Source organism: Sminthopsis crassicaudata, chromosome 4 (assembly GCF_048593235.1).
Source record: "Sminthopsis crassicaudata isolate SCR6 chromosome 4, ASM4859323v1, whole genome shotgun sequence".
Classification (NCBI taxonomy): domain Eukaryota; kingdom Metazoa; phylum Chordata; class Mammalia; order Dasyuromorphia; family Dasyuridae; genus Sminthopsis; species Sminthopsis crassicaudata.
The window spans coordinates 25651403-25678635 of NC_133620.1; the positions used below are offsets into that span (position 1 = coordinate 25651403).

Genomic DNA, 27233 nt, shown 5'->3' on the forward strand with positions numbered 1-27233 from the left:
TTGTGGTCAGTTTGGAAGAAAGAATGGAGGAGCGAATGAAGAAGTCAGAGTGGCCGAGGATCTGGAAGGATGTTGGGAGTTGCTCTTTCAGATGTGAATTATGGGGGACTGAGAAAGCTCTGCCCATTTATCTTACATCTTACTTTGAGAAGGGATGTGCTGCTGTGGCCCCTTTAAAAACCCGAAGCGGCTCCATGGCTGGGAGCTCAGGAGGGCTGTTACTAAGGCGACCAATTCTATGTAGATGCGGGCAATTAATCGGTAAACACCCGGCAGGCGGCCACCTGAAGGGAGGAGAGGGGCCTTCCCCCAGGAGAAGGGGAACCACTGCTTCTGGCTGGAAAAGGATCATCTCGGGAAGTTGGGGCCCTCCCTTGGCTACAGGGTTCAGAGAGCACTATGGGAATCGTTACTGTCATTACCATGTTTTTACTGGACTTTAGCATTTGGAAAGCGCTTCTCCTACATCATCTCTTTGACATAGTGCAAACATACCTCCATTTCACAAAGAGGGAAACTGAGTCTCACAAAGGCGTGATTTGTCCAAGATCATCCAGTTAGTAAGGGGCCCGTCTATAACCTAAGCCTTTTGTCTCTAAATTCTGTGATGTTTTTGGTATATATATGTGTATATATATATGTATAGTATAACATTATATAGCATATATATTGTATTATAATATTATAATAACAATCAGCAAGAGTCGGCGGTGGGAGCACCTCTCACCTGTGATCTACATCCTGTGGTGAGTCGTGACCTCCTAGCTAGGCTGGTCCTCAGAAAGTTGGAAAGCATTTCCCATCTGCCCACCTGGTACGGGGATCTAGGGGCAAATCCAGGCCATGATGGAGCATTGTGGGGTGGAAAATTCCGGCCTGTAATGTGAGGGATTGCTCAGAGCAGGATGGCTGGGATGCTCTCGAGAGCATGACCTGGGTGTCAGTGGAAGGGCCTGGGTGTGTTTAGTCTGGAGATGGAAAGAACAGGGGGAACAGGATAACTGTCTTCAGGTCTCCAAGGGGCTTTCCCAGGGAGGAGGAATTAGAGAGGGAGGCAGATCTAGGCTGGGAAGAGGGGCGTGGCTTTGTTGAAGTTGGGACCCTAAAACTTTGTTGTTGTGAGGTATATTAAAAAAAAATTGCAGGCTTGAACCCATTTCCTGGTCATGTGGCAACATTTATTGGAATTGTAACTCCAACAAAAGCTGGCTAAGCTCCAGAAGAGATTAGCAAATATAGAGAGAGAAGACACCTTTAGCCAGCTTTCTATCATTGATGTGCTAATTCTGTGGGGGAGGGGGAAGTGGCTGGCAGAGGTCTCCAGAACTTGGTTCTCCCTGACCAACAGATCCTCCATCAGACAGTTAGCAGTGCTCCATCCACTGTTGTCTCAGGAATTTGGTTTGTGGGACTCTCCTGAAGCCAGAAGACTTTAGAATCAGAGAGATGTTTAGAACAGAAGCCTCCTATCTCAGGGGCCCTCAGAATCATTGCTGTCTCCCCAGAAGCCAGACCCCATCAGCTCGGCTGGAGGGGTCGCTGCTCTCCCTTCTTGGAGGCTTGAGACTGGATGACCATTGGTGAGGTATGTTGGAGTAACAAGTCCTTTGCTCCCGGGGTTGTTGGATGGGATGGCTCAGGCTGGGTGGTGATTCTGGATATAGATTCGAAATGAAATGGACTGACATGAGGTAGACAGTTCTGACCAAATTATTCAATTTGAAGCATCATTTATTAGCTGGCCAGCGACTGACCCCACTAGACAGGCTAGTAGACATCAGCCCGGAACCTTTAGTGAGGTACACTTTTAAGCCCATTCACCACATCCGGGTACAGCCTCGCAGTTACAAGTTTTGGGAATCGCTGACACAGTTTCTCATTTACAATGGGGAAGTGTCTGGACGAGAGTGAGTCGGCATGTTTTGCAATGTTGTGACTTTAACAGACACACACTTCTGGGAAAGTTTAGGATCTCATGAGCCGGGGGATGGGGCTCAGTCTGAACATAATTTAGTTTAAGCAACATTTTCCTATAAGCCTGAGGCCCCTTGACCCAGGGATGAGGGGGCCAGTCTTTTGTCCATTTCAGAAACAGAGTCAGGGCCTGAACTTATATTCTAATTGATGAGGTAATAAGGAAACCTCACAATGATGAGGTAACTTGAACCAAATCATGAGATAAATACCTAATAATGAGGTATATACCTCAATAGGATTAAGTGAGGTCTAGTGGCAGGATTCGGGGTACAGGGAGTCACATGGAGCTCCCCTGCAACCCCCATAGGATTCGGCGCAAGGATACAAAGTTAAATCAGGTCTAGTGGCGGCGAGAGTCCCCTGTAAATGAATTTACAGGCCCGAAAACCTAGATGGGTAAAAGATGTTTATTGCAGGGTTCGGAAGCAAGGTTAAGGTCTGGTTAGTAAAAGGCATTAGATAGAGGAAGATATACGCCGAAAGCGGCGGGGACAGAGAATTTCTGATGCAAGCATCTTGGCTGGCATCTTTCAAATCTCTGAACCAAAGATGGTTCTAGCTTTGCTCTTTTTATCTGCTTGAAGAAGTAATGGGCGGAGCTCAGGTTAATTCCTAGAAGGCCAGATTTTTGGCGGGCTTTATCCAAGCCAGCTAGATCCAGTGGGGGGCTGGGTACAAGCCCAGATTAGTTTGACCAGATCTTGTATCAAAGGTCCAAGTCCCAAAGGAAGTTGGAGATCAAACAAGGAACATCAAGGGGCTACCACCCTCAACATAATGAGGGGAAGAAACACAGAGAGGAGGAAGGGAAGTTTGGGACCAAGTTTCTAGAAGCAGTGGGAATAATGTTCTTAGAGCAAGAGGTGGAAATGGATAGGCTGGGGGGGGGGGGGAACTAATGGGACAGAATTATAGTGATGCAGATTTTGTATGGATAGAACGAAAAACTACCCATTGATGAAATCTGTCTCCCCAGTTCTTAAAGCTCTGTCCCAAAGTGCTTGATGTCTGCTCTGTCATGCGCATGCATTCCCTTTTTGGAGACTAAGCTCCTCGAGGGCAGAGACTGTTTTTTACTTTTGACTTTGCAAAACTCTGTTGTTCCTCCCAATGGTCCTGTGAATTCATTCACTGCTGTTTTCTACCTCATTTTATAGACTTAAGGTGTGAAGAGATTGAGTGGTATGTCTGTGGTCACACTAGTAGCATCAGAAATCCCATGTGAGTCCTGGTCTCATCAGCTTCAGTCCAGCTCTTGGGTCCATGTATACAGGGGCTTAGTTCACCTTCGGACTTTCCCCCAGCTCCCAGCACAGGGCCTCCTTGTGATGTGAACCCTAAACCAGTGTTTTCTGAAGAAAGCTAAAATGAACCCATTCTGTTTATCTGTATTATCAAATCCTAATCAGGCCAGTTCTCCCAGACCGTCCTCTGCATAGAATGATGCCATAGAAATAGAGATAGAAAGCCAGAGTCCATTTTTGTTCATCCATCCCGTCTTAACCTCTGAGAATGTTTTGTTAGCATATTTAAGGCAACTTTGAAAGGAACTCAGTTTTCCTAGGCTGTCTTATTTTAAGACAGTCCCAACTTCTCAGTCCATATCCTAGTCACTCCCTAGATCCCACCTTTCTTTCCCCTTCCTCCCTCTGAGTTTCAAAAAAATCCGTGTTCCCCTAAAAGCAAATGGCTTAATCATCTGACTCTGCCTGGCTAAATTATGGTTGATTCAGTTTCTGAGCTATTTCACTTAAATGGCAAACTTTTGTAACCTGTAATGGATGTCTCTGACATCATTTCTTTATGTTGCTAATAGAATCAATACCATTTTATACTATTCTTTTACAATTATGCTCTCCCAAATCTACTTCCCATTTCTATTTCATATCGCCACTTCTGGTGCCTTTATTTTCATATCACTTAGATCATTCATATGGATTTGTTATATTTTTTAAAATACATAAATTTCCCAGGATGATTTCTGGTGCATTGTGTATATGCATTCATTTCAGGTTTGGACCCCCACCCCTCAGTGTACATCTAAGCTAGGAGTACTTCTTGGTACCTTTTTCCCCCATGTCTTACACAAAGCTCATTTGGAGACCAGATAGCCCCCTTCTTATCTAGATTTTCTGTCAAAATTACCCTTGTGGGTGGAGAGCGACTTCACTACTATCCCTTTGTTCCTTCCTGGTCCTGAAGGAGGCAGCCCGGAATCCCTGCTCCCTTTGGATCCCCAGACTCGGCTCTTCCTTCTCAGAGGTGGTGGGTCGGACCCCTCCAGGTCTGCTAAAATAGAGGAGCCCCCTGCCATGCATCCCATCTGCAACAGCATCCTCCTGTGCTCTGGGTCTTACACAATCCTTGCTGTCAGGCCCTGAAGGTTCCCCGATATTGCCTCCGATCTGCTGGTGTATTTGTCCTGAGCACCCCAGGCCTTTCCCAGCTGACTTGCAGAGCAGCTGACTCTTCCTGATTTTCTTCCACAGTTACTGTGTGAATTATTTAAGAATAGGGACCAACTCACCTTTAATGTGCATTACATTGCATAGCACACAGCAAGTGTTTAATAAATGCCTTTTCATCCATTCACTCAAATCCATGCCTTGCCCACTTCTCCACAACTGTTTAGTAAATGGCAGCGAGTCTGCCCGACTTCCATTGCTTCTTTTCTTTAAACTCCCCAGACACCCGGGCTTGGATGTTGGTGTCTGGGTCACTTGGCCCTCTGCCCTCGCTGTTGTCTACCTGTTTTTGTGGCTCCACTGGGTTTGTTAGGGATGAAGCAGAGGAAAGCAGGGTATGAGAATGAGCATGAGTCTGTCCTTCTAGGAGGTGCCAACAGAACTGAGGCCCACAGCTGGAAGACAGCCTCGAAGTGGTGAACTGGAGGTTAATCTAGGTATCGTGGCTTTGGGGTGGTACGAGGCAGCATCATTCAACAGGAAGGCCCGCAGGTGGCCCCTCTCTCTGCCTGCATAGTCCTGTGTCCCCCCTTCCAAGAAGGCATTTGCCTCTCTGATGGAATACTGTGGCAAAGTGGCAATGAGCTGCTGTTTTAGCATTTGTGATCATTGCTTGCCTTGTAATAAAATCAATTTCTTAAAAACAGCTGAGAAAATTACATTTCACATAAGCCTCATAGATGAACATTTAAATGAACTCATTTAAAAACAAAGCAAAAACAAAGGTAGTAAGAACTCCCCCTTTGTCTTTCGATACCAGTCCCTCACTCTGTAACCCTGAGGTGCCCGCAGGCTCAAGGTTCTCTGGGCTCACCCTCCGTTTCTTACTTTGGCTTCTCCCTCTGACCTCCCCAGGCTGCTGGATGGTTTGACATTTGAGTGGCTTGGAGAAAAATACATAACTGGGTACAGACGCCCTGCAGTAACAGGGCTGTGGCCTTTAGACTGAGACCCCCTGATTTTGTCTAACCCTTTTCTTTGATGGGTGAGGAAAGGGGGAAGGATTTTAAAGACTGTCTAGTCATATTCCTCTTAGTTATTAGGATTCTGGCTCCTTAATTTTATGGAGGGAAGCTAAGGCCCAAGGAGGAACACATGTGATCCAGGCCAAGGCTAGGACCAGGTCTGCAGCCCCCAAGCTCCTTCCTTTCCAGGACAGAGTAGCCCCTATCTGATCCTGTCACTGGCCATGCTGTATGGACTTTAAAGGTTTATAAAAACCCTTTACACATCTCATGTTGTTTGATTTTCACAATCCTGGGAGGAAGGTGGTATCTTATCCCCATTTTATAGAAGAGGAAACGAAGGCAGACTGAGTGAAGTGACGTCACCTCTGAACCAGGTCTTTCTGGCTCCAGATCCAGCACCACCCATCGGCCTAAAAACAGGGAAACCGAGGCCCAAAGAAAGGCTGCGACTTCTCCAGCGAGTCGGGGAGGGAGGAAGTACAGGATTCTGCCCCTCTGAGTACGCACCCAGGGCCCTGTGCTGGATGGCCAGTCAGCGGGGAGATGGCCTCCCCTCTGGGACTGGGGGGGGGTCACACTTTGTGTCTACTCACTTCACGTAGAACTTCTCAAGTTTAGTTATTACCCCATCCATGTCCTACAAGTTTGAGGCCTGGTGGCAAGGGAGAGGGGCAGACGTCCTGGAGGAGACAGCATGGGAACTGGGCCCAGAAGACCAAGAAGGCCTCAGAGGGCCATGGCAGGCTTGGGCCACAGCTTGCACCCACACTGGAGGCTGGGCAGCAGGAGACCTTCAGGGAGCAGGGAGGGCGGCCCCCTGGGCTGCAGCAGAGAGCCTGGGCAGCAGGAAGAAAGCCTGAGGAGGTGGCTCAGAACCGGGCCAGCAAATGACATCAGAGCCACATATGAGGGCTTCTTGATGAGACTGGCATCCCTGCCGAAGGGATGCTAGCCACAGGTTTCTGCAGAAAAACACGTACGCTCCTCAAAGTCCTGGAGAAGTTCCTGCTTGCGACTCTGATGAAATCATGGCCATTCCCATTAAAGGCCTAGCTCTGTGGACATGAAGAGAACTGACGGTAGCCTTGAAGAAAGAATGGGTGTGGAGTGGGGACCATAATACCAGGTTCCCCGGGGGAGGCCTTGACGGCCTCACTTGGACCTCTCCTCCTCTCAGCGGCTCCCCGAGCAGCCCTAGAAGGGAGGCTTCACTTGGACTCCTCTGCCAAGTGCCCAGATAGCATCTTCCTATTGCAGCTTCAGCTCCTGCCTTTCAGATCTCCCAAGCTCCTGCTGCTCATGCCTTCTCCATGCTCACTCACATGTTGTCCCAGAGCTTCCAGTCTGCCTTCTGTTTTGGCAGGGATATGGCACGTGCGGAAATAAGTACGCCTAAAGAGAAAGTCCTGCCATTGCACCGTGCACAGCCCAGGCCTGTCTGCAAGACTATTTTTCAACATAGCCAGCATTTATATAGTGCTCTAAGTTTGCACGCCCCATGGCCACCCTGTGAGAGCTGTAGGACCAGGCCATCGATTTCAAGGCCTTAGAGTTCAGAGGGGTCCCAGGCAGGAGTGGGGCTCGGGGCTTCCTGATTCCAAGTCTCTCTCCCATGCCCCCAAATCCCACATTTGACTGGGCTGGTAGCGTCCCTTGGCTGAAAGCCTGTCCATTCAGTAAGCCCCCTGGGTCTACACCAATGCCACCAAGGCATTGGGGGCAGCATGGGAGAGTCTTTTCCTTCACAAGTACTTTCTCGTCTAACTGTTTCTGGCCCAAGGAGGCTCAGGCAAGGGAGGAGAACTGATTTCTAGGCAGGATGCAAGAGTCAGAGCTGTTGCTAGGGCAACCGGCTGAGGAAGGTTTGATGGCCAAAACGCAACGTACTTGGATAATGGAAGGCGCTGTGATCTTCCTGGTGTGGGGGCTTCCTCTCCCCCAGTACCCTGAGTTTGGCCAGTCCTTGGGAACAGACTCCTAGTCCGTCCCTGTCCCCCTGCACCTGGTCTTTCCAACCTGCCTGGCTTAGCTACATTGACTCAGACTGCCCTCCGCGCCGCAATGGGACATCAGAGTGACATGTACCATTCAATGGACCTGTGATCAAAATGATAGTTCCCAGGACTGTGGGAGATAAAATTTTCTGTGAGAGTGAGGAAGATGGTATGAAAGAGAGAAGACTTTTTGATTTTAATGGCATAATAATTAATTATCTTTTCATTGGAAAAAGAGAGCCTCATGAGCAATTGCTGCTAATGTAAAGTGTGAAAAAATTTTCTAGCTTTTGATGATAATAGTTGATATTTATGTAATTTTGCAAAGCAGTTCATTTAAGTATGATGATGCTCCTTTCTGATATGGACAGTTTTTTTTTTATTAATAGAAAGGGACAGGAACAAAGGAAGTTATGAAAGAAACATTGATAAAGGAGCCCACAAAGAAAAGATGGATATAGAGTAAAGAAGACCACAGTTGCTTGTTTCCCTGTGCTAAATTTGCATATAACTGATTCAAGACTTAATTTTCTGATGGTTTAGAGCCTTTGATAAACCCTAGATAATTGTATGTTGCCTAGTTGTAGCTTGGCTGACAGAAAGGTAAATTTTGCTTGGGAACAGAAGGATTGGTTAAGGCCATTCTTTCTTTTTTTTATTATAGCTTTTTATTTACAAGATACATGCATGGATAATTTTACAGCACTGACAGTTGCAAAACCTTTTGTTCCAATTTTTCCCCTCTTCTCCCCCCCCCCAAGATGATAGGTTGACCAATACATGTTAAATATGTTAAAGTATAAGTTAAATACAATATATGATACATGTCCAAACAGTTATTTTGCTGCACAATAAGAATCCGACTTTGAAATAGTGTACAATTAGCCTGTGAAGGAAATTTAAAAATGCAAGTGGACAAAAATAGAGGGATTGGGAATTCCATGTAGTATTTCATAGTCATCTCCCAGAATTTTTTCGCTGGTGTAGCTGGTTCAGTTCATTACTGCTCTATTGGAACTGATTTGGTTCATCTCATTGTTGGAGAGGACCTCGTCCATCAGAATTGATGATCATATAGTCTTGTTGTTGAAGTATATAATGATCTCCTGGTCCTGCTCACTTCACTTAGCATCAGTTGATGTAAGTCTCTCCAGGCCTCTCTGTATTCATCCTGCTGGTCATTTCTTACAGAACAATAATATTCATAGTATTCATATATCACAATTTATTCAGCCGTTCTCCAATTGATGGGCATCCCGTAGTTTCCAGTTTCTGGCCACTACAAAGAAGACTAAGGCCATTCTTTCTAATGAGTCAGAACAGAAGAGTCAGAGGATTACAGATTTAGAGCTGAAAGAAGCCTGGAAGTCATTAAGTCTGGTCCCCTTCATTTTATGGATGAGGAAATTAAGATCTGGCAAGTCAGTAGCTGGTTAAACAAGTGTCATGTAGAACAGGATTTGTATTGTTCAACCATAGGGCAAATTATAACAATAGCAGGCTCCTGTACAGAGAGGGAGAGCACTTAGCAAGGGCTGGTAAAACTGTATTTGCCTGAAATCTTGTAATTTCAGAAGATCTTTAAATTGAAAAGGAAGGAAGAAAATAACTTTACAAATTCAGCAATTTCATTGTGAGAGTTCAGTAATTTTCAATCCCTTTTCCTGTCATGGACCCCTTCCTCAGTTTGATGAAGCCAAAGCAGTTCTTAGGGGAAATTTTATATTTCTAAATAGTTATATGAATAAAACAGAGAAGAGGAGATCAGTGAATGCAACTAAAAAAGCTAGGGAAAAAATAAATTAATATCCCTCAATTATCTACCAAATTAGAAATTCTGAAACTCAAAGAAGAGATTAATAAAATTAAAACTAAGAAAACTATTTAAGTAATTAACAAAACTAAGAATTTGTTCTATAAAAAAACCCAACAAAATAGATAAATCTTTGGTTAATTTCATTAGAAAAAAGAAAAAAAATTACCAGTATCAAAAATTAAAGGATGAACTTACCACCAATGAAAAATAAATTAAAGCAATAATTAGGAGCTATTTTGCCCAAATGTGTGGTAGCAAATCTGACAATCTGATCGAAGTGGATGAATATTTACAAAAATATAAATTGCCCAAATTAACAGAGGAGGAAATAAATTACTTAAATAGCCCCATTTTAGAAAAAGAAATTGAAAAAGTCATTCATGAACTCTTCAAGAAAAAACTCAAGGGTCAGATGAATTTCCAAGTGAATTTTACAAACATTTAAAGAACAATTAATTCTAACATTATGTAAACTATTTGGAAAAATAGATAAAGGAGTCCTGCCAAATTTTTCCTATGACACAAATATGGTACTGATATCTAAACCAGGAAGAGCCAAAATCAAGAAAGAAAATTACAGAACAATATCCCTAATAGATATTGATGCAAAAAATTTAAATAAGTTGTAATCTCTTTGTTAATATTTTATCAGCAGGATAACACTCTATGACCAAGTGGGATTTATACTAGGCCTGCAAGGTTGGGTTCAATATCAGGAAAACTATTGCCATAATTGATGATATCAATAACAAAGCTAACAGAAATTATATGATAATTGCAATAAATGCAGAAAAAGCTTTTTGAGAAAGTACAGCACCCATAGCTATTAAGAAGATCAGGGAGCATAGGAATAAAGGGGGTCTTCCTTAACATAATAAGTAGCATCTATCTAAAATCAGGAGTAAGCATTATTGTAATGGAAGAAGCTGAACACATTTCCCAGTAAGATGAGGGGTGAAACAAAGATGTCTATTATTACCATTATTATTCAGTATTGTACTAGAAATGTTGGCTTTTGCATAAGAGAAGAAAAAGAGCTTAAAGGAATTAGAATAGGCAATGAGGAGATAAAACTATCACTCTTTGTAGATGATATCATGATAGAGAATCCTAGAAAATCAGCCAAAAAGCTACTTGAAACAATTAATAGCTTTAGCAAAGTTGCGGCATATAAAATAAACCCACATAAATCACCAGCATTTCTATATATTACTCACAAAAGCCCAGCAGCAAGAGATAGAAAGAGAAATTCCATTTAAAACAAAAAGACAAAGTGAAATATTTGGCTGACTATCTGCCAAGACAAACCCAGGAACTATATGAACCCAATTACAAAACACTTCTCACACAAATAAAATCTGATCTAAACAATTGGAAAAATATCAATTGCTCATGGGTAGGCCAAGGTACTGTAATAAAAATGACAGTTCTACCTAAATTGGTCTGCTTGTTCAGAGCCATACCAATCAAACTGCCAAAAAAAAATTTATAAAGCTAGGGGAAAAAAACAACAAAATTCAACTGGAAAAAGAAACAGTCAAGAATATCAAAGGAATTATTAAAAAAAAAATTACAAAGTATGGTGACCAAACCTAAAACTATATTGTAAAGCAGTAGTCATCAAAAACATTTAGAATTGGTTAAGAAATAGTTTTGGAAAGTGGAAAACAATGTCAGAAATTTGGCATAGAGGGACGGAGCCAAGATGGTAGAGAGGAGAGATGTCTTTTTTCTGAGCTCTCCACAGGTCCTGCAAATTAATAGCAAATCCAGCCTCTGAACTGGTTTTGGAGTGACAGAACCCATGCATATTGGGAGTGTAACAAATTTCCAGCAAAATATAATAATTTGAAAGCTCTTCAGAAAAGGTCTGTTTCAATCAGGTATGGAGGGGGGCAGGCCAAGCACAGCCCCCCCCCCCAGTGCAGGCTTGTAGGAGAGTCTCAGGGTGATGTGGGCACCCTGTGAGCCAGAGAATCTACCAGGAGGAATCTCCAGCAGGTTAACTACTCTGTGGAGGTTATGAGCCAGTAGATCAGCAGATTAGCAGGAAGTCATCCAGCACAAATACAAAAAAGTGAACCCCTAAGTCCAGAATATCTGGAACTAGCCATGCCCACCCAGTGCCAGAAGTTGGTTAGCACTGACCCAGCTCAACTGGCCTGTAGAGGAAGCCTGGACAATCTCCCCATTTCCTTAAAAGCAGACCTCAGCCTTTTTAAAAAAATGAGCAAAAAAGAAAAAGAACTCTGACTACAGATATTTTTATGGAGAAAGAGAACAGATTTCAAACCTTGAGGAGACTAAAAGCAGATCATCTCCGGAAACATGGCATAAACTTATATGTCACATCACATACCAAAGTAAGGTCAAAATGGATACATGATTTGGACGTAAAAGGCGATAGCATAAGTAAATTAGGAGAGCAAGGGATAGTTTACCTATCAGGTCTTTGGAGAAGGAAGAATTTATGACCAAAGAAGTACTAGAGAACATTATAAAATGCAAAAGGGATAACTTTGATTGCATTCACAAAGAAGAATAAAAGGAAAGTACAAAGCTGGAAAAAAATCTTTATAGCCAGTGTTTCCAATAAAGGCCTCATTTCTAAAATATAAAAAGAACTGTGTCAAATTTATAAGAATAAAAGACATTATATAAATAGTCAAAGGATATAAACAGACAATTTTCAGATGATGAAATTAAAATCATCTATAGTCATATGAAAAGATACTCTAAATCACTATTGATTAGAGAAATGCCAATTAAAACAACTCTGAGGTCCCACCTCATACCTCTCAGATTGTTTAAGATGACAGGAAAAGATAACAACAAATGTTGGGAGGGAAGTGGGAAAACTGGGACATTAATGCATTGTTGGTGGAGTTGTGAAATGATCCAGACTATTCCCAAAGGGCTAGTGCTGTACTACTGGATTTGTATCCCAAGGAAATCATAAAGGCAGGAAAAGGAACCACGTGTGCAAAAATGTTTATAGCAGCCCTTTTTGTCATAGCAAAGAACTGGAAACTGAGTAGATGCTTATCAATTGGGAAATGGCTGAATAAGTTATAATATATGAACGCAATGGAGCATTAGTGTTCTATAAAAATGATGAGCAAGCTGATTTTAGAAAGGCCTGGAAAGATTTACATGAACTGATGCTGAGGGAAACAAATAGAACCAGGAATACATTGCATGCAGTAACAGCAAGTAACAGCAACTATGAAAAACTCGGTTCTTCTCAGCAGTTCAGTGATCCAAAACAATTCCAATAAACTTTGGATAGAAAACACCATCTGCATCCAGAGAGAGAACTATGGAAAATAAGTGTAAATCAACACATGCTATGATGTTCACATTTTTTTGTTTTTGTTTTTGTTTTTGTTTTTTCTTCGCTCTTGGTTTTTTCCTTTTGTTCTGATTTTCTTTCCCAACATGATTCATAAAGAAATATGTATTTAACTCAAATTTATAAGAATTTAAGGTTTTCTCCCATTGATAAATGGCCAAAGGATATGAAAGGACAATTTTCAGATGAAGAAATTAAAAGCATTTCTAGTCAGATAAAAAGATGCTCCAAATCACTATTGGCTTGAAATATGCAAATTAAAACAACTCTGTGTTACTGTTACAAACCTCTCAGACTGGCTAAGATGATAGGAAAAGATAATGACAAATGTTGGGGGGGATGTGAGAAAACTGGGACACTGATGCGTTGTTGGTGGAATTGTGAATGCTTCCAATCATTCTGGAGATGGTTTGGAACTATGCTCAAAGGGCTATCAAACTGGACACCCTTTGACCCACCAGTGTCTCTATTGTGCTTGTATCCCAAAGGGATTATAAAAGAGGAAAAGGGACTCACATGTACAAAAATGTTTGTGGCAGCCCTTTTTGTAGTGGCTAGAAACTGGAAATTGAGTGGATGCCCATAAGATAGGGAATGACGGAGTAAATTGTGGTATATGAATGTTATGGAATATTATTGTTCTGTAAGAAATGATCAACAGGATGATTTCAGAGAGGTCTGGAGAGACTGACAGGAACTGATGCTGAGTAAAGTGAGCAGAACTAGGAGATCATTGTACACGACAACAATAAAATTAAATGATGATCACTTTTGATGGACGTGGCTCTCTTCAACAATGAGATGATTCAGATTAGTTCTAATTGTCCAGTATTGAAGAGAGCCATCTACACGCAGAGAGAGGACTGTGGGAACTGAGTGTGGTTCACAACAGAGCATTTTCATTTTTTTGTGGTTCTTTTCTTGCATTTTATTTCCTTTCTTATTTTTCCTGTTTGATTTGATTTTTATTTTGTAGCAAGATAATTGTATAAATATGTATGCATATATTGGATTTAACACATATTTTACCATGTTTAACATATATTGGATTACTTGCCATCTAGGGGAGGGAAAGGGGAGGAAATTGGAATACAAAGTTTTACAAGGGTTAATGTTAAAAAATTATCCATGCATAAATTTTGAAAATAAAAAGCTTTAATAAAAAAAGGTGTTTAAAAATTAATGTGCATGTATAACTAGAAAAATAAAGAAAATAAAAGAAACATAAAAATGATGTGGAAATATAGGAAAACTTATACTACATGGAAATCTATATATCAATCATGTGGAAACATAGGGAAACAAAACAATTACATAGACATAGTTATTAAAATAGGAAAAACAAAATTCACAGCTTGCAGGTTTTGAATTCCATGGATACACCTGGATACTTAGGAGTACCTTTTACAAGAGGAACAGACTAAGTAGGAGGATACCTGTGTGAGGAGAGCCAGAATCCAGAGGTTGCCACCACATTATCCTGTAAAGCCGACCAGGCACCAGGAGGATCTGATCAATAAGGAAGCACATCCCGAGCCTGGCATGAGTGTATGGTATAGTGAGGAGGGAGAAGCTTCTCAGGTGTAGCAGGTGCCTTTTGTGTTTAGATTTTCAGCACTTAGTGTAATGTCTGGTAAAGAAAAAACAACTTTGAAATAAATTGCAGAGAACTATGACCAACACTGTCACCAACCATGGTGCTACCAGACCAGTCACGGAACATGCTCCCAGCCTCCAGCAAGAGGAGGGATGGGCTGAAAGTGCATTAACCCTTGTATAGTCTTGTGTTTCAGATTTTCTCTTCCTTTTCCCCACCCCTCCCCTAGATGGCTGGCAATCCAGTATATGCTAAACATGTTTAAATATGTGTTAAATTAAATATGTATAAGTATATTTATACATTTCTCTTGCTACACAAGAGAAATCAGATTAAAAAAAAAAGAAAGTGAGTAGGAAAACAAAATGTAAGTGAACAACAAAAAGAGTGAGAATACTATTTTGTGATCTACATTCAGTTCCCACAGGCTTCTCTCTGAGTGTAGATGGCTCTCTTCATCACAAGGTCATCAGAACTGGCCTGAATCATCTCATTGTTGGAAAGAGCCACGTTCATCAGAATTGATGTTGTGTACAACGATCTCCTGGTTCTGCTCACTTCACTCAGCATCAGTTCACATAAATCTATGCAGGCCTTTCTGAAATCATCCTGCTGGTCATTTCTTACAGAACAATAATATATTCAATAACATTCATATACCACAATTTATTCAGCCATTCTCCAACTGATGGGCATTCACTTAATTTATAGTTTCTTGTCACTACAAAAAGGTTGCCACAAACATTTTTGCATATATGGGTTCCTTTCCCTCTTTTATGATCCCTTTGGGATACAAGCCCAGTAGAGACAGTGGTGGATCAAAGGGTGTGCATAATTTGATAGCCTTTTGGGCATAGTTCCAAATTGCTTTCCAGAATTATTGAATCAATTCACAACTCCACCAACAATGCATTAGTGTCCCAGTTTTCTCACATCCTCTCCAACATTTGTCATTATCTTTTCCTATTATCTTAGCCAGTCTGAGAGGTATGCAGTAGTACCTCAGAGTTGTCTTAATTTGCATATTTCAGGCCAATAGTGATTTGGAGCAGCTTTTCATATGATTAGAAATAGTTTCAATTTCTTCATCTGAAAATTGTCTTCATATCCTTTGACCATTTATCAATGGGAGAATACCTTAAATTCTTATAAATTTGAGTCGATTCTCTATATATTTTAAAAATGAAGCCTTTATCAGAACCTTTGAATGTAAAAATGTTTTCCCAGTTTGTTACTTCCCTTCTAATTTTGTTTGGATTAGTTTTGTTTGTAGAAAAACTTTTTAACTTAATATAATCAAAATTATTTTTTTTTGTGATCAATAATGATTTCTAGTTCTTCTTTGGTCACAAATTTCTTCCTCCTCCACAGATCTGAGAGGTAAACTATCCTATGTTCTTCTAATTTGCTTATAATATCATTCTTCATGTCTAGATCATGAACCCATTTTGACCTTATCTTGGTATATGGTGTGAGGTATAGGTCAATGCCTAGGTTCTGCCATACTCGTTTCCAATTTTCCCAGTAGTTTTTGTCAAATACTGAGTTCTTATCCCAAAACTTTGGGTCTTTGGAATTGTCAAACATTAGATTGCTATAGTCATTAACTATTTTGTCCTGTGAACCTAACCTGTTCCATTGATTGATTACTCTATTTCTTAGCCAGTACCAAATGATTTTGATGACTGATGCTTTATAATATAGTTTTTGCTCTGGTACAGCTAGGCCACTTTCATTAGCAATTTTTCATTAATTCCCTTGAAATTCTTGACCTTTTGTACTTCCAGATGAACTTTGTTACTATATCTGTAAAATAATTTCTTGGGAGTTTGATGGGTACAGCACTAAATAAATAGATTAGTTTAGGTAGTATTGTCATTTATATTATATTCACTTGATCTTCCCATGAGCACTTGATAATTTTTTCAACTGACTAGGTCTGACTTTATTTGTATGGAAAGTGTTTTGTAATTGTGTTAGTCTAGTTCCTGATTTTCCCTTGGCAGATAGATTCCCAAATATTTTATACTATCGATAGTTACTTTAAATGGAATTTCTCTTTGTTAGTCACTTATGCTTATAGTTTTCTTAATATTGAACCAGCCCTGCATTCCTGGCATAAATCCTACTTGGTCATAGTGTATTATCCTGAGGATGACTTTCTGTAATCTCGTTGCTATTATTATTTGAATCAATTTATTTATTATATTTTTGAATCAATATTCATTAGGGAGATTGGTCTATAATTTTCTTTCTCTGTTTTCACCTTACCTGGTTTAACTATCAGCACCATATCTGTGTCATAAAAAGAATTTGGTAGGACTCCTTCTTTCCCTATTTTTTCTTTCTTTTTTTTATGAGACAGTTGGGGTTAAGTGACTTGCCCAGGGTCACACAGCTAGGAGGTGTCAAGTGTCTGAGGTCAGATTTGAACTCAAGTCTTCCTGACTTCAGGGCTGGTGCTCTATTCACTGCATCACCTAGCTGCCCTTTCCCCTATTTTTTTCAAATAGTTTATATAGTATTGGAATTAATTTTTTTAATGTTTGGTAGAATTCACATGTAAATCCATCTGGCCCTGGAGATTTTTTCTTAGGGAGTTGGTTAATAGCTTGTTCTATTTTTTTCTAAAATGAGACTCTTTAAATAATTTATTTCCTCTTCTGTTAACCTGGACAATCTATATTTTTGGTAGATATTCTTCCATTTCACTTAGATTATCAAATTTATTGGCATAAAGTTGGGCAAAATAACTCCTAATTATTGCTCTAATTTCCTCTTCATTGGTGGAAAGTTCTCCTTTTTCATTTTTGAGACTAAAAATTTGATTTTCTTCTTTCCTTTTTCTAATCAAATTAACTAAAGGTTTATTTATTTTGTTGGGGTTTTTTTTTTTTTCATAAAATCAGCTCTTAGTTTTATTTATTAATTCAACAGTTTTATTATTTTCAATTTTATTAATCTCTCCTTTTATATTCAGAATTTCAAATTTGGTATTTAATTGAGGGTTTTTAATTTGTTCTTTTTCTAGCTTTTTAGTTGTAATCCCACTTCATTGATTTTTTTTCTTTCTCTGTTTTATGCAAATAAGCATCTAGAGATATAAAATTTCCCCTTATTACATCTTTGGCTGCATCCCACAAATTTTGGTATGTTGTCTCATTATTGTCATTCTCTTGGATGAAATTATTGATTGTGCTTATCATTTGCTGTTTCATCCTTTAGAATTAGATTATTTAATTTCCAATTACCTTTTGTTCTATTTTCTCCTGGTTTTATATTGCATGTGATTTTTATTGCATCATGATCTAAAAAAGTGCACTTACTATTTCTGCCTTTCTGCATTTAATTTTGAGGTTTTTATGTCCTCACACATGGTCAGTTTTTGTATAAGTTCCATGAATTGCTGAGAAAAAAAGTAAACTCCTTTCTGTCTCCATTCAGTTTTCTCCAAAGAGCTATCATACCTAACTTTTCTAACATTTTGTTTACCTCCTTAACTTCTTTCTTATTTATTTTGTGGTTCAATTTAACTAGTTCTGAGAGAGCAAGGTTAAGATCTCCCACTTATAATGTTGCTATCTATTTCTTCTTACATCTCTCTTAATGTCTCTTCTAGGAATTTGGATGCTATACCCCTTGGTGCATATAGGTTTAGTATTGTGAGGGATATAGAAGACCCTTACCCAAAATGACTACTCAAAGATCACTCAGTAGAAGGCAGAAAAGTTGTTTATTGAAAACCTCTGGAGGATGAGCTGTCCCATGACAAGATAAGAAAGAGAAAGCTCATGGTAGGAGGGCTAAAGAAATAGTAAAGATACATAGCTTTTATACAATAAATTACATCACAAGTAAGAGAGAATCGAGAAGGGGAGGGGGAGGCATCTAATTGGTTGTTGCTATTTGGAGAGATTGGAATGGAAGGTTTCTGTTTCCCCCAAATCTCCTGATTTCTAGGAAACAGAAAATCAGGCCTTCAGGCTTAATCAAGCAGATAGTGGTCCAGTTAATAGACTAAATATCGATAAATGCCAAATACTGATAAATGTCATCAACTCAGGTTAAGTAAATATGGATATAGCTGGCCAAGGCTCAAGTAAATATGGGCCTGCACATATTATACAGGTTATAGGGGAAACACAGAAATAATGAAAATAAAATACAGAAAAAGAATTCATATATTATTGTAAGTTCTTCACCTTATCTTGCTCTATTCCCCACGTATTGATATTGCTTCATTATCTATGGTATCCTTTAGTAAGATATAGTTTTCGTCATTATCTCTTTTAATTAGATCTCTCTTTGCTTTTACTTGATCTGAGATAAGGATGGCGACTCCTGCTTTTTTTACTTCACCTGAAGCATAATAGATTCTGCTCCAGCCTTTTACCTTTATTCTGTAGGTATGATTCTGCTTTAAATATGCTTCTGTAAATAACAGGATTCTGGCTTTTAATCCATTCTGCTTTGTTTTATTTGTTTTATGGGAGAGTTCATCCCATTCACACTCACAGCTAAAATAACTAATTCTGTATTTCCTGTCATCTTATTTACCCTAAGTTATACTTTTGTTTTCCCTTCTATTAATTTTTCCTTCTTTCCCTCCCACTTCCGTATAAGGTGAAACAAATTTCTCTGTAAAACCTAATATGTCTGATATTCTCTCTTAAAGCCAAATCTGATGAGAGTAAGATTGACACAATGCTCATTCTCTCCCCTCTTTCCCTCAACTATAATAGGTTTTCTTTGCCTCTTTATGAGATGTAATTTCCCTTATTTTACCTCCTTTTTCCAGTACGATTCCCTTTCCATATCTAGTTTTTTTTCATATTATCATAATAAAATCAAATTATATCCACATTCTCTAAGTATACCCATATAGTTCTCAAGAGTTCTTTCCTTTTTATCTTTTTGTTCTTCTCTTGAGTTTTGTGTTTAGAGCTCAAATTTTTGTTCAGTTCTGGTCTTTTTATTAGAAATAGGTGAAATCCACCTATATTATTGCATGTTCATCTTCTTCCCTGAAAGATGATGTTCATTTTACCTGGATAGCTTATTCTTGGCTGTAATCCAAGTTCCTTTGCCTTCTGGAATATCAGAATCAAGGCTTTTCTATCCCTTATGATGGGAAGCTGATAGGTCTTGGGTAATCCTAATTGTGGCTCCTCAGTATTTAAATTGGTTTTTTTTTCTGGCTGCTTGCAATATCTTTTCCTTGGTACAATAGTTTTGAAATTTATCCACAATATTCCTTGGGGGTTTAATTTTGGGTCTCTTTCAGGAGGTGAAGGCTTCTTGATGGCTATTTTACCTTCTGATTCTAAAATGTTAGGGCAGTTTTTTTTATGATTTCCTGTAACATAATGTTTGGGTTCTTTTTTTTATTTTTTATTATTTTTTTTTAATCATGGCTTTCAGGAAGTCAAATAATCCTTAGATTGGCTCTCCTAACTCTATTTTCCAGGTCAGTTGTTTTTCCTAGGAGATATTTTATATTTTTTTCTATTTCTTTTCATTTCTTTGTTTTTGTTTCATTCTTGAAGTCTTATTGAGTCATTCACTACCATTTGTTCAATTCTAATTTTTAGTATATTATTTTCTTCTGTTATATTTTTTTAGCTTCTCTTGCAATTGGTCATTTATTTTTTGTTCATTGAATTCTTTTTTCCATTTTTTCCATTCTTTCTTGCAATGATCTCATTTCATTTCCCCATTTTTCTCCTAATTCTCTTTTAAGATCCTTTATGCAATCTTTGAAGAAAGCCTTGTGTAATTGGAGACTAGCTCATGTCTCCCTTTGGGACTTCATCTGGAGTTGCTTTGCCTTTAGGAACCTCAGGAGTTGAGGTCTGTTCTCTCTCTCATAAAAGTTTTCTGTGGTGGGAGTTCTTTTTTGTTTTTTATTCATTTTTAAGGCTTGAGCTCTGTTCCAAGCAAAGGAGCGACAGCTGCTTTCATTTGCCCTGGGGCATTCTGTGCTGGGTAATGGCAGCTAGGTCCAGCGTTCTTCCAGGGCTCAGTGGTTTTCAATTTGTCTTTTACAAAAGGCAAATCTGTCAGACCACCTGCTTGCAACTAGGACAGAGCAGCCTAAGAGGCTCCCAGAAGATTCCCAGGTGTGTGGAAACTGCAACGCTCTGACTCCCGCCCCAGCTTCTTGCCCTGGCTCCCTGTGCTGCGGTCTGGGCTCAGCAGGCTGTCCCCCTGCCAGATTGAAGTTCTTCCAAGGTAACTTCTTCTGGGCATGTTATACTCCAAATATTTGTGGGTTCTTTGGCTCCAGAACCAGTTTAGAGGCTTACTCTGCTATTGGTTTGAGAGGAGGGTCACAGAAGAGTCCTGTCTGCTCTCTGCCCTTTTGGCTGTGCCCCTTGTGCTTATTGTTTTTAAGGACTTGTTTTTCTTTCTCTTGTGGGGAAAGTTGGGATAGAAGTGTGGTAAAAAACCCAATGTTATTGTTTCCAAAAGAAAAATCAAAATGAATGGAGGTGTATGTTGATGTCATTGTGTAGAGTGTTCTCTTGATTCTGCTCTCTTCATTTTGTATCAGTTTTTACAAGTCTTTGCAGGTTTCTCTGAAACCATCCTCTTTATCATTTCCATATAGAATTCCATATAGCTGTGCCTCAAAATGTCTTTCTCTCTGAATTTCAAGTTCATCATGTAACTAGTATGTGGTTTGTTTTCATTATTTCTTTGAATTTATCACTATATTGACGAGTTCTGATGTCCTTCAAAGTTGTTTTTTCATTGATCTAGTTCAATTTTATTTTATTTTCAGTTCCAAATTTTCTCCTTCTCCTCCCCTTCCCTTGCTCCTTAAGAAGGCAAGAAAAACAAAACTCATTGTAATTGTGTATAGTCATAACAAAACAAATTTCTGCCCTAGCCAGCCTCCTTCAGAAAAGAATGAAATAAATACATAGAAATGGTAAAAAAAAAAAAAAGAAAAGAAAAGAAAGAAAGAGAGAGACACAGAGAGAGACACAGAGACAGAGAGAGAGAGAGAGAGAGAGAGAGAGAGAGAGAACACATGCTCGGCACTCTGTGGTGGGTAGCCTGTTTCATCATAGGTCCTTTGGAATTTTGGTGGGTCATTATGTTGATCAGAGTTTCTAGGTCTTTCCCAGTTGATTATCTTTACTATCTTGAAGTCACTGTGTAGAGTGTTCTCTTGATTCTGCTCTCTTCATTTAGTATCAGTTTATACAAGTCTTTCCAGGTTTCTCTGAAACCATCCTCTTCATCATTTCTTTTAGAACAATAGCATTCCTCATATTAACATATCATAATTTGTTTGGGCATTCCCCTTAGTTTCTATTTCTTTGGTACCACAAAAAGAGGTGATATAACTATTTTTGTACATACAGGTTTTATTCTCCTTTGATATTTTTTAGGTATATAGACTTTATGACAATATTGTTAGGTCAAAAAGTGTACACAGTTTAATAGATTTTTGCCTTAGTTTTATATTGCTTTCCAGAATAGTTGGGTCATGGCTTCATCAGCTGTGCATTACTGTATCTGTTTTGTAACTGCCCTTTTATCATTTGTCTTTTTTTATCATCTTTTCCAATCTCTCTGATATGAGGTGGTAATTATTAGTGATTCAGAGCATTTTTTCAGGTGACTATTATAGCTTAGGTTTCTTTCTCCAAAAACTGGTTCATATCCTTTGATCATTTAGCTATTAGAGAAAAGCTGTTTTTCAAAAAATATGACTCAGGTCCCTATATATCTTAGAGATGAAACTTCTATGAGAGAAATTTGCTGCAAAGATAGTTTCCTCAATTTCCTGCTTCCCTTCTAATTTTAGTTGCATTGGTTTTGTTTTTGCACAACTTTTTAACTTTATGTCCTCAAAATAATCCATTTTACCTCCTGTGAAGCTCTCTCTGTTTTAGTTTGGTCGTGCAGTGTTTCTTTAGTCATAGACCTGATGAGTAATTTCTTCCATCTTTTGCTAATTTGCTTATGATGTCACTCTTTATTGTAACGTGCTGTCGTCTCCAGAGACTGCCGATGGCTCTCTGGTCTAGAGGAGAGACTTCTCCCTCCAGAGAGCCGCTCTAACTCTGACCTAGAGCAGAGACCCTTCTTTCCTCCAGAGAGCCGCCTCAAGTCTAGTCCAGACCAGAGACTCTCTATCTCTGGAGTGCCGCCCTCTTTTATCCTCCCAGAGAATGGGCGTGGGATAACGCAAGGGCTTCTGGGAAAAAATTACTTCAACCAATGAACTTGCTCCTCCTAAGCACACAAGCTCCTCCCCAGGAATTCACAAGTAAAACTCCCAGTAAAGGCTGGAACTAGAGAATTGTTAAGTACTGACTTAGTAAGAACCTAATATCTCATTATCTCATTAGCACTTAGTAAGAACCTAATACTTTATGTCTAATTTGCATATTCATTTCGTTAGTATAAAGTGTAACATATTGGTCCATACCTATATTCTGATAGAATAATTTCTAGGTTTTTTTTTCAATAGATTTTGTTGAATAGTGAGTTCTTATTCCAATAACAGGGATTTTAAAAAAAATTACATATTAAATTATTTTACTCCTTTGCTTCTGTATATTGTATATTTAATTTGTCCTACTGATCACCTTTGTTTTTATAATACAATGTTTTTATGATAAAGCTTTATGTTATCATTTGAGATAGTTCCTGCTAGGTCTTTTTCCTTTCCTCTTTTCTTTTGAATTGATTCTCTTGATATCTTTGTTTTTTTGTTTTTCCAATTCAGTTTTGTTAATATTTTTCCTAGTTTTATAAAGTAATTCCTTGATCGTTTGATTGGTATGGCACTGAATAATTACATTAATTTAGATAATATTGTCATTTTTATTATATCTGTTCAGAAAACTCATAAATGATATTTCTCCTTTTATTTGTGTCTATTGTTATTTTGTGTCGAGTATTTTGCATTCATATAGATCCTGTGCATATCTTAGCTGGTAGATTCCCCAGTATATTATATTGCCCATAGTTACTTTAAATGTAATTTCTATTTTTCTTTCTATTTCTTCTTGTTGGATTTTGTTGGTAATATAAAGAAATGATGAGAATTTTTATACATGTTAGCTTTCTATGCTGTAAATTTTCTGAAGATGGTAATTATTTTGATTAGTTTTTTATTTGACTCTAGGATTCTCTAAATAAACATCATATCCTCTGTGGAAAGTGATAGTTTTGTTTTCTCTTTGCCTATGCTGATTCCTCCAATTTCTTTTTCTTCTTTTATCGTTACAGCCAGCATTTGTGGTATAGAACTGTATGGTAATAGTGATAATGGACATCTTTGCTTCACCTCTGATCTTACTGGAACAGCTTTTAACTTATCTCCATTAAAGATAATGTTTGGTCTTGATTTTAGATAGATACTGCTTATTATTTGATGAAAACCTCTTTTGTGGCTCTTTGCTTTCCCCAGCAGAATCTGGTTTATTCTAGGTTTTTATAGAAGAAGTCTGGGGGAAAAAATCCTGTGCTTCTTCTCACTCTGCCATCTTGAGGGCTCCTCCCTTAATCTACTTTTAAGGGAGAGGGGAAATTCTTAACCAGACAAGAGAGAGGAGAGATCATGATAGATAAAGTAGATCATTTCTTTACATTAAAAGAAAACCTTTTGTGTGAATAAAGCAAATATAGCTCGGGTAAGAAAGGGAATGTGTCAGATGGTAGGAAAAAAGCTTTGCATCTAATAATTCTGATCAGTGGTCTGATGTCAGTCAGGAACCATTTTTAAATGCTTTCTGTGTGCCAAGTACTGAGCGCTGGGGATGCTGAGGTTAAGAACAGCCCAATGACTATGGAGAGGAGACCAACAATTGCAGGGGTCCAGGGGTAAGGTCATGCAGCCCTGGGCGGGAGTGGCTGCTGTGGGAGGGAAGAGGAGGGGTCATACATGAGCAATGTTATAGAGGTGAAATGGCAAGAGCTGACCGGAGATCGAATATAATGGGTGATCTTGAACGAGGGGTTATCTTGGGAACAAGATCGAAGTTGTAGACTGGGTTGATTGGGCGCATGTGGTTTTAGATGTAGACACAGACAGTTTTCAAATTAAGTATTACAAATCATGACAAAATTTATTAACATGAAAGAGTTCTCCCATCACTGAGAAAAGAAATGCAGACCGGGACACTCAATGGACTGGCAAAGGAGACAAGAGATGGGAAGGGTTCCTGTTGGAGGGGATGTGGAAGGATGAGGGCACTAATATGCTGCAATCAGTCAGTCAGTGAATGCTGAGTAAGTGCCAGGCTAAGTGCTGAGGAGAGAACAAGAAGCCAAGGACCTGCCTTCAAGGAGCCCACAACCTAATTATCCTGGAAAGCAGTGTGGGATTCTCTTCTTACACAGGGCCTGAAACGCCCAACCCTTTGACTTAGAGGTTCCATTGCTAGGCTTGTGTCCCAGAACAGAAAATTCCCAGGGACAATGATGTATCAATAGCAGGGTATTTTGTGGTTGCGAAGACTTGGAAGCCAACTAGAGCCCCATCCACTGCTGAATGCCTAAAACAGATTGTGGATAAGAAAATAATGTAATATGCCTATGCTGTAAGAAAAAAATCATGAAAATACAGAGAAGCAAATAAAGTCTTACATGAACTGATGATACATGAAGATGAGCCATTAAACATCCCCTTGTCTTTCTCTCCCTCCCTCCCTCTCCCCTGTCTGTCTGTCTCTCCATCTGTCTCTGTCTCTTTCTCTCTTCCCTGCCCCATCTCTCTCCATCTCTCTCTCAGAATGTCTACAATAAAATTATTGGACAGGTATGAATAGTTGAGAATCAATGTTGAAAATAAATAAGTGTGTGTATGTGTGTGTGTGTGTTTGTAATTTTTCAGTGGGTAGGGCATCCAGGTGGTTAAACACTGGGATAAAACACTGGGCCTGGGGTCAGGAAGACTCCTCTTCCCAAGTTCAAATATAGTCTCAGACACTTCCTAGCTGTGTATCCCTGGGCAAGTCACATCACCCTGTTTGTCTCAATTTCCTCATCTGTAAAAAGAGCTGAAGAAGGAAATGGCCAACTGCTCCAATGTCTCTGCCAAGAGGATTTGAAATGGGGTCATGGAGAGTCAGACATGATTGCAGAGACTGAACAGAGTAATGGGATTTGGAGTTGGAAGGGAGACTCAGCAGCTCTTGTGAACCCCTGGGTGTGAGTGATGAGACAGGGGCCTCAGAGTGGGGACCCGGGGTCAGGGAAAGCAGGATGGGAGCAGAGTTGTTTCAAGTTTCTGATGACCAAGTCTCAGGGGGACAGGCCCCAGATTGTGCTCTTCATCGTCCCTACGCAGGTAAGACTTTGTCAGCCTCACACTGCAGGCTTGGGCGTCCTTTTAGGGCTCGGCGCATCTCTTGTGGAGGGATGGCCAGGGTCGCCAGGCTGGCAGCCATGTGGTTGTGATGTCCGCAGGCAGTTACATCACACTTGTCTCCATGCTTGTTCTTAGGGAATCTTGGCCGCGTGGACCATGTGTCTGAGTTTGAATATGACCTGTTCATAAGGCCCGATACCTGCAACCCACGCTTCAGAGTCTGGTTCAACTTCACTGTGGAAAACGTGAAAGAATCCCAGGTAAGTGGAGTCAGAGCTCCCTTCAGCCTTGTTTTGGTGAGCAGGAAATTGGTCTTGTTTCTTTAAAGAATTCCCTGGCTTTGTTATAGGAAATAGGCTTGTATTTAGAAATGATCACAAATACTCTTGCAGACACAAGGAAGGGCCTGGATGATGGCATAAAAAATGGGCATGCTCTATAAATAGCGATAATTTGTGGATGCTCGCTGTGCAGTTACTATGAGATTCACAGTCACAGAGACACACAAGGTGAAGGGCAGAAGGACTGCTAGGGCTCGAGGCAGGAGGTGACCCAGTCAAGTGGGGTCCCGAGTGGATGGTGGGCCCTTGGTACTGTGAGGGATGGCTCCTGCCAGAGAGCCCATCCAAAGCATTTTGCTATCCCCTCTCCACCTGGTCCGTGGTCAACATCCCAGCCACGGCTGGCTGGTTTTGTCATCAGCCAACTTTGGCAGACTTCTTCCTGACCCAGGTCCCCCTTGTCCATTGGGTATTGGACTGGAGGGCCAGCCCAGGACTGAGGATTCGGGTTGGGGGATTGGGAGCCCAAAGGTACTTGAAAAAGGAGGGCTCTGCTGGTTCCTGGATGGTCTGAGGGAGACTTTGGCCTCCTGGGGTCTGGCCCATTTTCTTTAAAGTAACTCTGCCCACTCATCACCTCCTGATCTCTATGGAAGGGACAAAAGGCAAAAGTGCCCTTTGGCAGCTCCTTCTGACTAGGCCATCATGTAGGCCACGAGAGTTGGTAACCCCTGAATTCAGACTGGCAGCAAGCGTCTGCTTGGGGTCCCCGGGAGCTCTCACAAGATTTTCCTGACGGGAGCCGAGCATGTGAACGGGAGGACGGAGCCTCAGGCCTGTCTTCCTGGCTCTGTTCCTTATTCTGTCTCTTTCCCTGCGTGTTGGGCCCTCCATATTGCTGCCAGAACTGTGAGCAGGCTTATCAGCCTGGGCTTTATCAGGCCTTTTCTGTCTAGCGGAGCCGGGGGATCTGGGCCCCGGGCAAGTGGGCACCTGTGTCTGGAGGCCTAGAGATGGGCTGGGGAGATAGGCTGCCTCTGGGGAGCACACAGGATATTGGTTTTCACGGCTGTCTACGTGGAGGTGAAATGGTGTGCCTGGGAAGTTGGACTTGGGAGCGCTGCTCGCAGGATGCGTCGTTCTTTTATCTTTCTCATCTGTCCAATTTCCGTTGCAGTGAGACCTGCAGAAATGTAATCTAGCTGGGCTTTATTGGGACTGGGCTCTGAAAGGGAGGAGGAAGGTGGCCCACAGCACACACCGGGAGTGACTGGCACCCTGGCACAGGCGGCTCTGAGCCCTGAGGGGCTGGGCAGGAGAGGACCCAACAAGTCATTTCTGAAACAGTGTTTTTGTGAAAGTCTGTGAAAGCCAAGCTCCCTGCCACGTTGGTGGAAAAGTAAGCCTCTCCCCCTGGCTCCGGCGTTCAGTATCCCTGCATGGCATTA

General features: G+C 40.4%; 1 protein-coding gene across 1 annotated transcript in view; it reads left to right on the forward strand.

The window, feature by feature from the left end:
* The window catches only part of AGBL4 (AGBL carboxypeptidase 4), a 726120-nt gene that overhangs the window by 182718 nt on the left and 516169 nt on the right, over positions 1 to 27233 (forward strand). Inside the window, 1 exon segment of the mRNA XM_074264643.1 lies at positions 25640 to 25764. Within this exon segment, the coding sequence (XP_074120744.1) occupies positions 25640 to 25764 (125 nt within the window).